A 12,597-nucleotide genomic window follows, 5' to 3' on the forward strand; every position below is an offset into this window, starting at 1 on the left:
GGAGCCCTCACTTAGAATTTGCAAGACTCCCTGGACGTGTTTATTCTGGCCCACCCAGTCACAAGCAGGCTCAGGGCTGGGGCTGGGGGTAGAGGCTCGATCCCAGAGGTGGCGGAGGAAGCGGCTCGGCGGCGACTTCGAGGGCAGCTCCCGGCCACCCACCGCCCCCTCCTCTGCCGCGCCCAGAGCCAGAGGGAACCAGGCGGCGCTCGGTCCCGCCGTCCTACCACGAGCTGGCGCGGAGGTGGGGGCGCCATGAAGGCCCCAAGGCGCCCGCAGGGCCCGGCCGTCCGAGCCTTCCCTGGGCGGGCGTGGGCGCTGTCCTGCAGGCCGGGGGGCCACGTGGCTCCCGCTGGGCGGGGGGCTCGCCCTCCCCGGGCCGGCCCCGGTGACTCAGGCCGCAGCTGCTCCCGCGTCACATGAGGGAGGCCGGCGGCCGCCCGGCGGGGGAGGGGGCTGTGGCCGGAGCCCGGGGCGGGGCCGCGCGGCGGGCGGGGCAGCAGCCGGGGGGCGCCGCTAGAGAGCCCCTGAGCCGCGGCGGGAGCGCAGCGCACAGCCTCGGGGAGCCCAGGTGAGGCCGCGGGGCCGCGGCGGGCTCGGGCGCGGGCTCGGGGAGGCCGCTCGGGCGCCCCTTTCCAGGGGCCGAAGACCCGCCCCGCGCTCTCAGCCGGCGCTCGGGGCCCTGGAGCAACTTTGCTCGGAAGTTCCCGAGGCGGGGGCGGGGGGGGCGGGGGTGTCTGCCGCACTTGTTTAATTTTCGGGGGGCAGCCCAGAGTGCTGGCGAAGAGCCTACGGGGTGGGTTCGGGATTGGGCGGAGGACCGTTTTTCGGGACTGGTGGGACGCCTGGGGCTGGTGGGCCGGGGGTCGGCGGCAGCCCCGAGCCCCCGGGAGCTGCCCCAAGCTCGCGCCGCGGCGGGCGCGGACCCCCACCCCTCTGCCGCCCGGGAAGCGAGGGGGCTGGGAGACGTGGAACCGACCGCGGGGTTTCCGGGTGGGAGGGGCCGGGAATGGGGGCCGGGCAGGGAAGGCCTCGAGGGCCGGCGGGGAGCCCGGAAAGCGAGGTTCCCCCTAATCCCCCCCTCTCCGCCTCCCCTGGACCCCAGGCCCGGCAGCCATGGCGGTGGAAGGAGGAATGAAATGTGTCAAGTTCTTGCTCTACGTGCTCCTGCTGGCCTTTTGCGTGAGTGCGGAGCTCGGGCGCGAGCCTGGCGGGGCGCGGTCGGGGGGTGGGGGGCGCCCTGGCTCCCGACCGCCGGGAGCCGAGGCAGCTGCAGGCCAGATGTGCGGGGAGAGCCCGGGGAACGGGGCCGAGGGCGGCGCCGCTGTCCCGTCTTCTGGCTTTCGGGGATCCCGGAGGCCCATTTGGACCGAAAAGTGGTCCTCTTGGACGGGCAGCGCCCCACCCCCACCCCTCCTGGCCCTTCCTGTCTGGTGACCCAACCACTTGTGATTGGGGCAGTGGGGCAACCAGCCAACGGCCTGATGCTATCGCCACGAGGCTCCTCTGCCCCAGTCCTCCCGCGGCCCCCTCTTCCTCCACCCCACATCCTTCCCTTCTTTCCCGCCCGGCTTCTGTGGGGGCCAGGAAGGTCTCTGCTCACCCCAAGTGGCTCCCGCTGTTTGTCCAGGGAGGAGCACCCTTGCCCCTTCTCCTTCCTGGCCTAGCCGGCCGTCGGAGCTGTCACCGCCGAGGCGTGGGCTGGCACGGGGCTGGGCGCCCTGGAGGCTGTCCTGCTCTGGGCAGGAATGTGTGCCCCGGGGTCACGGCTCACCGGTCGCTTCTCCTTTCTCCCCAGTCCCTCCATCCCCTCCTCCACAGTCCCCTTTCCCGGAGGGGTGCGGCTCAACCTCTCCTCCAGGGGTCAGCTCTGTGTTTGCGGCCAGCCTAACCCTCTCGTGCCCTCTCGCCCAGGCCTGTGCAGTGGGATTGATTGCCGTGGGTGTGGGGGCGCAGCTCGTCTTGAGTCAGACCATAACCCACGGAGCGACTCCTGGCTCCCTGCTGCCTGTGGTCATCATCGCTGTGGGGGCCTTCCTCTTCCTGGTGGCCTTTGTGGGCTGCTGTGGAACCTGCAAGGAGAACTATTGTCTGATGATCACGGTGAGTGGGGGTGCCAGGGACGCGCTCCCATGGCTGGGTCTCGGGTCCTAGGCTGGAAGGCTGACTCCTGCGCTGTGCCCCTGCAGTTTGCCATCTTCCTGTCTCTGATCATGCTGGTGGAGGTGGCCGCTGCCATTGCTGGTTACGTATTTAGAGACAAGGTGAGTGGGGAGTGAGGGGCAGGTCCTCCCCCGGGCTGCTCAGAACCAGGTGCCTGGATTCAGACCTCAGCAGCGCTTCCCCTTACTCTCAGGTGATGTCGGAGTTTAATAAGGATTTCCGGCAGCAGATGCAAAATTACTCGACAGACAACCAGACCGCTTTAATCCTGGACAGGATGCAGAAAGATGTGAGCAGGGCTGCCGGGGGCAGAGAGGCGTCTCCATGCCAAGGGGGGAGGCTCACGTCACCACCCTCTCCCCCCATCTCCCTCTCCTCCCCCAGTTCAAATGTTGTGGGGCTGCTAACTACACGGACTGGGCGTCCATCCCTGGCATGACCAGGGAGCGCGTCCCTGACTCCTGCTGTGTCAACGTCACCTCGGGCTGTGGGGTCAAGTTCAACGTGAAGGACATCTATGTCGAGGTAGGGAGGGGGCTGGATAACCTGGCGGAGGCTTCAGGAGACACGGAGACGTTCTGGGACGGAGGTGGACAGGGTCAGGGGCGGGAGGGGGCGGGCCAGGTGCTGGGTGCCGCCCGGGTGGGAAGCGCTGGTGGTGCCCTCACCTGTGTGCCTGCCTCCCCTCAGGGCTGCGTGGAGAAGATTGGGCTGTGGCTGAGGAAAAACGTGTTGGTGGTGGCGGCAGCAGCCCTGGGCATTGCTTTTGTGGAGGTGAGAGATGATCCGGGCAGGGGCCTGCGGTCCCGTGGGTGGATCTGGGGTGGCTTGCCCTTCTCACTCCCCTCTGCCTCTGTCCTTCTAGGTCCTGGGCATTGTCTTTGCCTGCTGCCTTGTGAAGAGCATTCGAAGTGGCTACGAGGTGATGTAGGGCTCTGGTCTCTTCAGCCCCCTCTGTCTAGGGGAGTGCAGTCGTATCCACCAGGTTTTTCAATTAAACGGATTATTTTTTCAGACCGAAAAGAGACATGGTGTCCGTTTGTCTCAAAGCAATACCTGACCTCTTCCTCCTTATCCTTGTTCCCTTGCTCTGTGTGCACTGCCGGGGGAGGCAGGTGGTGAACGTCTGGGAAAGGGGGGTGTGCTTGAACGTGTTGGGTGGGCTGGCAAGGGGATGTGGGGTCTGGAGGAGGTGCCGGCCCAGTGCCTTCCCTGCCCCCCAGCCTTGCGCTCTTTGCTGGAACATCCATGAAACCACCTCCTGGGTAAGTCCCAGGATTCCCACACAGGCCTCACCTGGGAGAGCCCAGCCTGGGTCAGCTGTGGCCACGCTCTCCCTGGCCTTCTGTGCACCCGGGGGCCCAGCAGCCCCATCTCGCACAGTTCTCAAGGGACCCGCTTCCTTTCAGGGTGCTGATAAGTAGGGTGGCCACTCTCCCTCATTCTGGATTGACAAGAATGAGTATTGCTTTTTTTTTTCCCCCCATGGAAACCACTCAAGTTGGCTCTGATGCTTCATCACGGAAAAGAGCTAAAGATCCATTCTCAGTACAAACTCAGAATTGTAACCTTACTCCGTGCAGAAAATAGGTGACACATGCAAAGTGCCCTCTGGTGGCCACTCCTCCGGGTGCGGTTGCAAAGTTCACCCGAAGATGCAGGAGTTCCCGGCGCCCCCCAGTGGGCGCCAGCTGTTTTGCAGGCACTAACGACTTGGCAGTGAGTTTGGGGACACCTTCATTTCTGCTCACTCACTTTCTGCTCTTGAGACAGTACACATTTATTGAGTGCCTGCTTTGCGCCAGGCACCAGATGGTACCAGAATGACGGCAGAAACAAGTCAGAGTCCTTGCTCTTGGAAAACAGTCTCTGGGAGGCCGATTCAGTAGACAGTCTGGGCAGGCTTTGGAAGGACCCAGGTGAGCATGGCGTCCACCAGGCTGGCCGGCAGGTAGGAGGCCGGCAGCCAGAGCAGCTTGGCGTCCCAGCCCGGGCTGTAGCGGGTTCGAGGGTGACGAGCAGTCAGGGCGTGCTCCAGGCACTTGCTCACCTTGGTGAGGTCCGGGTCACAGATCAGGTTCATGATGCGCCGCTGCACTGTCAGATCTGCAACCCCGTGGTGGGTGTCATCAGCCTCAGGACACTGCCCCCCTCCTGGACCCTATCTTCTGGGTCCTGGGCTTGTTCCTAGCAAGGTCAGAGGGCTCCTCGCCTCCCCACCCTCCAGCCCCGTTTGGGGATGGGACTGGGCTGCTGTGCGTGGCATCCCATCTCGTTTGCCCCCACTCCTCCCACAGGCTGGGGTGGGACTGATCTTCCTGGTGGTCCTTTCCCGTCCTGCCGTCCCATGCCCCCGTCTGGCCCCGCTACTCACACTTGGTGAGGAAGGTCTCCCCGTACTGGGCCTGTGTGGCTGCGGGCAGCCGTGCCCAGCAGGCCTGCAGGCCGCTGTCCAGGCTCTCCAGGTTGGTCACAGGGGTTCGGAAGAAGCCAGGCTCCACGATGGAGACTCGGACCCCAAAAGGAGCCACGTCCCGCCTGGAGTAGGGGCAGAGTGGGGGGCTCAGGGCGCTTGCCCTGTGGTGCACAGGTTGGGCAGCTAAGATGAGGGCCTTAACACAGATGAGGGGCAGGAGCCCTGACGGGGGAGGTCCTGGCTGCCTGGCAGCCGGAGGCAAGGATCTTTTGTTTCCTTTATATTTTCTTCTACCATCTACAGCAGAGGTCAGCACACTTTTCCTTAAAGGGCCACCTAGTTTAGGCACCATGGACCAAGAAACACAATTAGCCTGACCATTATGAGCCTGCAGACAGCTGGCTGCAGCTGGCCAGAGAACAACCCCATGAGTTCCAAGTGCTGACATGCAGGGTGCAGACTGGTAGTTCTGGGGGTGGGGGCAGTGGGGACACATGCCAGCGCCCTGGTGTAGATGCAGAAGTCCATGTGTAAAGCCTGTGTTCTGGGCTGACTGGGAAATGAAAGGCTGAGGGACCGGGACAGAGGAGGGGGACAAGGGCGGGCTTCCTGAGCGGCTTGTGCTCAGCTCAACATTGAGGTCCCGCTGCCCTGTCGTCCTGCCCCATCTCCTTTGTGCACCCATGGTCCCCTGAATGGGATTACTGACTGATGAGGGGCGGGAGAGCAGGGTGAGCGGGCTCGGAGGGAGGCCCCAGTGTGTCTGCTAACTGGTGTGTATTCCTTCTACATTTTGGCCATGTGCTACTTAGTGCTGGTAGTTTGTTTCCCTATTTATAGCGATAGCAGGCTTTTCTGAGCACTTAGTACCTTCCAGGCACTGCTGCGCCCCTTATTTTTACCTCTCACCACACCTGAGAGACAGGGATTCTCATCCCAGTTTAACAGAGAAGAAAAAATGGGTAAAGAGAAGGAATCTTTGTAAGACCCTGAGGCTTGAGGGGCCTGTGCCATGTCACAGTAGGTTAATCCTCCACCGGCAGCGCCAGCATCCTGTATGGGCACCGGCTCGAGTCCCAGCTGTTCCTCTTCCAATCCAGCTCTCTGCTATGGCCTGGGAAAGCAGTGGAAGATGGCCCAAGTGCTTGGGCCCCTGCACCCACATGGGAGACCGTGGAAGGAAGACCTTTCTGTCTCTCACTCTGTCTGTAACTCTACCTCTCAAATAAATAAGAAAGACCCTAAGGCTTGCATGAAAATTAGGACTTGGATCCATGGTGCCTGGCCCTGAGCCCTCTCCTCCTGGTTACTCCACTGTGCTGTGTCTTATTTTGTGCCGGCCCACTTTGGGCAGGCACTAATTCGTTTGTTGGGAGGGCTGTCCTTGGGTTGGGAGCCCACAGCCCTGCGCCTCTCACCTCAGGCTGTCAGAGAAGGCCTCCAGGCCAAACTTGGAGACACAGTAGCCCCCACCGTTGGCTGCCAGGCGGCCCAGGACGCTGCTGACGTTCACCACCCGGCCCCGGGCCTGCTGCAGCAGGGGCAGCAGGGCAAGAGTGACCCCGATGGGACCCAACGTGTTCACACTCAGCACGCGGTGGAAGTCGTCTCGTGTCAGCCATGGTGTGGGCCCGATGATCCCGGCCACGCCAGCGTTATTCACCAGCCCAAAGAGCCCTGTGGGGGAGACGGGACGGGCGCAGAGGGCAGGTGATGTCCTCCCACAGCAACCGACCCCTGGGTGCCAGGGTCCTCACCTGCTTCCTTAACATGTGACTTCACCCACGTGGCTGCCCGCTGCACACTCTGGGGGTCAGTGACATCCAGCAGCGTGGTGTGGAGGCGGGAGGAGGCCACCTGCTGTAGGTTCTCTGCCCCAGAGGGAGTGAGGCAGCCGGCCAGGACCCGGAAGCCCCTCTGGTCCAGTCGCAGTGCCAGAAGGCGCCCGAAGCCTGAGTCACAGCCGGTGATGAAGATGAAGGTGTCACTGCTGGGCAGGCTCTGCCGGTCCCTGAGCAGCCACAGCCCTGCCCAGAGCAAGGCACCCAGCAGCAGGAGCAGCCACATGGCAGGATCCAAAACGGCCTGTAGGTGGCAGTGTAGGCTGGGCAGAAGCCTTGGCCCCCAAGCCCTTGCCCCTAATATCCTCCCTGGCTGGGACTGTCCGGTCTGAGCAGAGTTGAGAACTTAGCTACCTGGTGAATAACTGGCAAACCACAGCTCATCTCTGCAACACAGACGTGGGCAGGCCCTGCACTGAGGCTAACCTGACTCAAGCCGGACGAGCCGGGGCCCGTGTTGGGGAGCAGAGGGAGCTCCTTGTTTGTTCACACCTCCTCAGCGACCCCTCAACCCTCTCAGTGTGACCCCGGCCCTGTGCCTGGAATCACACGGTCAGGAGCCCTTTGTCCAAGTCCCGGGGCCTCCAGCGTGTATGGTGGTGTCTCTGAGCCTCATCTGCCAAGTGGTGGTGACGCCCTGAGCCATGAGGGTCTGGATGCCATGTGAGGAAGATGAGATATGCCTGGCGCTTTGAGCTACTGGCACACGGGACCTCCAGCCCCTCCCCTCACGGCACCCCAGCTCCCAGGGTCCCCCTTACCTCCTCTGGGGAAAGCTCGCAGGTCCTACAAAGCCTGAAGCTTCTTGTTTTGCTTTTAAGAGACTTTGCTCCTGGCTTCCCAGGCTCCCACGCTAGCTCCAGCTAAGGCCCAAATCCAAGTGGGTGGCCTCGGGCGCCAGGAGTATTAAGCATATGTACAAGGGGGGTGGAGGGAGGGCTGGGGAGGAGGAGCCCTGAGCCTGGAGTCCTGAGCCAGGTCAGCCAAAGCCCAGCTGCCTGCGGCCAGGGCTTTGCAGAGGCCAGATCTGCCCAGGCTCCTCTGGGGCTGTCTCAGCTTGGGTAAGTGGCCACCTGTGTCGTGGTCTCCCAGGAGGGAGCTGTCAGGGACGGCAGCTGCCCCTCTCGGCTGGTGGCCTTGGACCTGTCATTCCTCCCCCTTCTTGGCCCTGCTGTGCCTCCAAGAATTAATCTCCCACCCAGCCCAGACTCATGACACTGCTTAGTGCTGGCCTGGGAGGGGCCCCGAGCACGTGGAGAGGGCCCGAGCCAGAGTGGGGGCCCAGGCACGCTCTGTGTCTTACTTCTCTTCTGCAGGAAACTCAAGTCCTGAATTAGGACGCCCTAGGGGCCCCTAGAACCTTCTCTGGGGAAGTGTGGGACACTCGGACCCTTGGCTTACCCAACAGGAACCTGCACCAAGGCTGAGGAGGAAGAGGAGGAAGGGGAGGAGGCGGGGGAGCAGCAGGTCGGGACAGTAAGAGTAAGCTGGTTCCACCCATATCTAAATGGCACCATCCTGCGGGCATCACCTTTGATCTTTTCATCCCACTTCCCACACTGGAGCGCCTCGAAACACACCACACATGAACGGAGGCCGGGGCTTTATTCACGGCCTGCTGCGGGTGGAGGGCAGGGGGTGGAGTGGCTAGGAGGGGGCCGACTGAAGCTGCCCCTTGTACACGTATTCCAGCGCGGTGGCAATGGTGCGCATGTCCAGCTCAATGCTCCGAGCCCAGTTCTCCACATCCCCGATTTCCTGGGAAGGGGAAGCAGGTGGGTGGGCAGGTGCGGCTCCCAGGCTGGGGGTGCTTTTCACCCAACCCTTGGACCCACCCGTGACTTTCCTGTCTCTGGCTGCTCACACACTGGGGCCACAAGTGGGGCTTCTGGGACCAGCTCCACTTCCTCCCTAACCCCTGAGGGAGGCAGAGTGTGGGGGCCCGGGATGGGGAGGTGATAAAGGGAGCGAGGCCCACCTTGAGAGCCTGGTTGAAGTTCTCCACCATCCCAATCCACTGGCCTGTCTGCTTGGCAAACTGGGCAGCCTGGGCCTGCAGGGTCTTCACCTCGCGGTCCAGCTTCCTCTGGTTCACGTAGGCCTGGGCCACACTAGGGTTAGGAGGAGGAAGGAGGTCAGCTCGCCCCGCTCGTGGTCTCTCGGGTGGTCTCTGGCACCGAGATTCCAGTGCGGCAGGGGGAGGCCGGCCAAGGAGCCAGGCTGGGGAAAACCTAGGGATTTTGGCCACTCTCAGATGTGATGCAAATGACCCGGCTCCTTCTTCCCACTCCCAGGATTCCTCCTGAGGGAGGAGCTGGGAAGGGGAAGGGGGTGTGGTGATGCTGGGAAAATCCAGCCGCAGGGACACATCTGCCAGTGATTGGAAGGCTGGCGATGTGTGCAAGAGGTCAGCAAGGGAAGCTGCTCCCCCCTGCCCCTCCCCGGCTGAATCTGGGGTGGGATGGGGGAGCTCACTGCCTCCCCGGGAACTCTGGGTCAGGAAGGATATCCCAGGGGTTTCTTCCTGGCTCTCACTTTCTCTCCTTCTCCTTTCAGCTGCACAGAACACACACACACACTCCCTCTCTTCTGCTCTAGGCAATGGTTTTTCTTTTCTCTTCCCCTCAAGGTGCTGGGGGCAGTTAGCATGACGACCATGGACTCATGGGGTTGTTCATCACTATTCTCCCTGCCTGGCTGATGAATCTTTCACTCCGCACCCCAAAGCTCTCTAGGCCAGCCAGGAGCCTCCACATCCGGCGCCCTCCACCCACTGGAATGTGTGGGGGCTGGCCGAGGCAAGGGGCAGGACACCTGACAGGGGCCTTTGTCTGAGGAGCCGTGGGAGCAACACAAAATCTTTTCTAATCTGCCTCTGGTTTAGCTGCCCTGGGAGCTGAAAGTGGGGTGGCCTGTGGCATGGGGAGAGGAGGGGGAAGCCTGAGCCAAGCTCAGAAATGGCGGACACAGCTGAACCCAGGCGGCGCCAACGTGGGAGGGAGGAAAAGGGACAGGCTCTGGCCTTTCTGGTCGGAGACAGCTGAGTGAACAGGACCGCCTGAAGGGAGGCAGCCAGAGGCTCTGGCCCCAGCCTCTTCCCCTGATCTCCCCATGGATGAGTAATGAAGATGACCCCGGCCCCTGCATGGCTCACTTGGCTGACTCATCCCACCCTGCACGGCCAAGCTGATCTACTTGCCCCGGGGTAGAAGGCACCACGCTGCCTCCTTTCCCCTGACAGCGGTACCATGGGGCTATCTGACTCTCTCTCCAATCTTCACCTCGGGCCTCTGGGGTCCCAGGTCTCTGGCAGTGACTGGCATTCACTTAGGGACCTGGCAGGGGATGGTCCCTGGAGACCTGGGAGGGATGGAAGAGACAGCTTGGCTCTTCCGGGGCTCCTGGCACAGGTCCTGTCCTCACCCCACCAGCCGGGCCAGCCCTTTCCTGCCAGCTGCTCCTCGGGCTTGCCAGGGGTGGGAGGCCGCAGGGAAGGAGGGGGCGCCCCCTCCCGCGGGAGGACAGCTGGCCCGGGAAGGGAGAAGGGGGGACGGGCAGATGGCAGCAACTTGTGACTGCCAGAGGGACCCTGGCCGCCTCTCCAACCAGCACAGCTGCTCTTTCCTCTTCCAGGGCTAGCAGCAGAACTGGCTGACGCCTGTCTCCAGACGGTCAAGCTGGGAACCCCGTGGGGGGCGGGGGACCGCGTGGAGCATCTGACTCCTTCCAAAGGGGTCTGGGGGCCAGACCTTGCCAGCGCTCCAACTCGGGGTGGGGGTGGGGGGAGCTGGTGTCGCTGGGAAGATGTTCGTACCCCACGTTGAGGTGGTCCACCAGGGCTTCGGTCAGGCAGGTCGCGGCCGTGATAGCCTCTCGCCTCCTCTTCTCTGGGGGGGGGGGGAGGGAGAAGAGGGATTGGAGACTGGGTTTTTTGAGGGGTGGAGCTACAGGTTCTTCCCCCATTCATTTGAACCTCTCCACTGATGTCAGAGTTGAAAACGACGGAAATAGAAAGCAAGGTTTCATCTGAGAGAGGCGGACTCGGGTCCCCTGAGAGGGGCACTCGCTGAAGGACGCCAGGGGCAGCACCCACGACGCCTGTCTGCGAGCCCCCCACCCCCTCCTCGGCGGTCTCAGGCCTCCCAGAACCGGGTCTCTGGGAGCAATCCCACGGGCTCCTCCGTCGGGGGCGTTCCTCCCCACTCCCAGAATGACAGGCGCCCTACCAATAGGCACAGCGGCCCACGAACAGAGGGCGGGGCTACGAGGCCGCCAGGTCGGGGATTGTCGGCGTTGCCGAGGGGGGACCCGAGCCCGTTGGCCAGGGCACGCAATCTCCAAAAAGGCCGCCCCTCGGTTTGCTCTCCGCCACGCTCGCTGCCCGCTAGCTGGCGCCCTTCGCCAGGTCTGGGCGGTTACTCGAGGTCCGGGCTCCAGGCTGAAGCTAGGCCGCGGCCGGAGAGACAAATGCCGACGCGATATTCGGCTCACCCTGCAGCTCCTTGCGTTCATTCTGCTTGGCCTGGTGTTCCTTGAGCAGGCGGGACAGCATGGTCGCGTCCGGCTGGGGGCAGGGCACGCCGAACCCCCACCGGCTCCGGGAGCTGGAATGCACCGCGGCGCCCGCGGATCACGTGACCCCCACGTCACGTGACGCGGAGACCGCCCTCTTTCTTGAGGCGTGGGGGTGATAAGTAGTGAAGGTCTTGGCCGGGCGGGGAGCTGCGGGGTTGGTGCCGCATCTGAACTCGTGGCTTTATTTTGAGAGCTCACTTTCTGGTGAGTGTGGGGAGGACTTGACTTTAGTACCCATTTTGCCGAACCCGTTTTAACGTCTCCTGGCGACCTCTGGCCCCCGGGAGGGCTCACGGTTGTGTGCAGACTCCCGGGACTCATTGAAATTCTTTCCCTTCGCTGGCCTTACCTCCTGGCAGCCTGTCGGCTCTCATTTGGTTCCCTGCCTCCCCCTCCCCCTCCCCCTCCCGACTAGGGGAGAGTGCCTTCTTGTCTTCCCAGCTTTCTTCTCCACCCCAGCGAGGTCCCTCACTCAGCTCTGGGTGATTATTGTGGAGAAGCATTTGAGGCACTTCAAGCAGCCTTCTAGGGAGCTTGGCAGATGTGGCGGGCTGTGTGCGGTGAATGTACAATTCTGTCTCTGTCCTTTTGTGGTCAGGGAATGCGAACCCATTTTGGTCTTAGCAGAAGCCTAATGCCACTGCCAAAGTGAAAGGTACATTATATAACACCTCTCTCAACCAAAGAGGAATGCTTCCGGGCTTAACTCCAACAGGAAAAATTATAAACATTACCAACGTAATGCCACTGCTACACTTTCTCTTGCGTCTTGCCCTGACATCCTGGGTAACTTTGGGCAAGCAAGTTGCTCACATCTCTGGATTTTAGTTTTCTCATTAGCAAACTAAGGGGTTGGTTGGGTTAAGTCAACAAAGGGGATTAGCTATTAGAATCTCATGGGTGAGGTTTTATTTTATCTGTTTATTTATTTTCATCTACTTGAAAAGAGCGAGGGCACGAGAGAAATTTCCATCTGCTGGTTCACTCCCCAAATGCCCGCAACAGCCAGGGCTGGGCCAGGTGGAAGTCAGGATGTAGGAACTCCATCCAGGTCTCCCATATGGGTGGCAGGGGCCCAAGTACTTGAAGCAACATCTGCTGCCTCCCAGGATGCATTAGCAAGAAGCTGGATTGGAAGTGAAGGTGCTGGGACTTGAACTCCAGAATGGGATGTGGGCATCCCCAGCAGGCTTAATCTGCTGTGCACCAATGCTTTGGCCCCAGATCGCATAACTAGAGTCTCTGAGAGGTGGAGCCCGGATATGGGTATTTTTTAAGAAGCTGTTTAGCTGATTCCGATGTGCATCCAAGGTTGAAAATCACTGGACTAAGGCTTATCTAAGACCATTTCCAACTTTGACATTTGTCATTTAATGATTCAGTGGCATAGTTGAAACTGACTTCATTCTATCTACTTGCAAGAGGAAGAGAACTGTGTGCTGATTGAGGTAGAATAAAACATTCTTCTTTAATTTTCTGAATAAGAGTTGAGAATGACCCATTTACTCAGATACTTATGGACTAGTATCCTAAATGCTGGCGGGTGTACAAACATCAAAGGATGAGTGAGAAGAAGCCTGTGAAATGGTTAAGTGGCGTTAT

The 12,597-nt window shown here is 61.4% G+C and overlaps 3 protein-coding genes across 3 annotated transcripts; 1 reads left to right on the forward strand and 2 right to left on the reverse strand.

Annotated features, from left to right (window-relative positions):
- The first annotated feature begins 484 nt into the window (after positions 1 to 484).
- CD63 (CD63 molecule) lies at positions 485 to 3,199 on the forward strand. Its single transcript, XM_062202110.1, has 8 exons — positions 485 to 571; positions 1,106 to 1,182; positions 1,915 to 2,103; positions 2,190 to 2,264; positions 2,357 to 2,452; positions 2,548 to 2,688; positions 2,854 to 2,937; positions 3,029 to 3,199. Exons 2-8 carry the CDS (start codon positions 1,117 to 1,119, stop codon positions 3,092 to 3,094), a joined length of 717 nt encoding a protein of 238 aa, XP_062058094.1. The 5' UTR covers positions 485 to 571; positions 1,106 to 1,116; the 3' UTR covers positions 3,095 to 3,199.
- Positions 3,200 to 3,927: 728 nt separating this feature from the next.
- On the reverse strand, positions 3,928 to 7,902 carry RDH5 (retinol dehydrogenase 5). The gene is made up of 5 exons (XM_062203524.1): positions 7,182 to 7,902; positions 6,337 to 6,664; positions 5,998 to 6,256; positions 4,538 to 4,701; positions 3,928 to 4,269 (listed from the first exon to the last, which is right to left on the reverse strand). The coding sequence occupies exons 2-5, from the start codon at positions 6,644 to 6,646 to the stop codon at positions 4,046 to 4,048; spliced, it is 957 nt and encodes a 318-aa protein (XP_062059508.1). The 5' UTR covers positions 6,647 to 6,664; positions 7,182 to 7,902; the 3' UTR covers positions 3,928 to 4,045.
- Positions 7,903 to 8,006: 104 nt separating this feature from the next.
- Positions 8,007 to 11,054, reverse strand: BLOC1S1 (biogenesis of lysosomal organelles complex 1 subunit 1). The gene is made up of 4 exons (XM_062203525.1): positions 10,912 to 11,054; positions 10,235 to 10,307; positions 8,399 to 8,531; positions 8,007 to 8,178 (listed from the first exon to the last, which is right to left on the reverse strand). The coding sequence occupies exons 1-4, from the start codon at positions 10,970 to 10,972 to the stop codon at positions 8,068 to 8,070; spliced, it is 378 nt and encodes a 125-aa protein (XP_062059509.1). The 5' UTR covers positions 10,973 to 11,054; the 3' UTR covers positions 8,007 to 8,067.
- Between the last annotated feature and the right edge of the window lie 1,543 nt (positions 11,055 to 12,597).

This window comes from Lepus europaeus, chromosome 10, assembly GCF_033115175.1.
Source record: "Lepus europaeus isolate LE1 chromosome 10, mLepTim1.pri, whole genome shotgun sequence".
Lineage (NCBI taxonomy): Eukaryota > Metazoa > Chordata > Mammalia > Lagomorpha > Leporidae > Lepus > Lepus europaeus.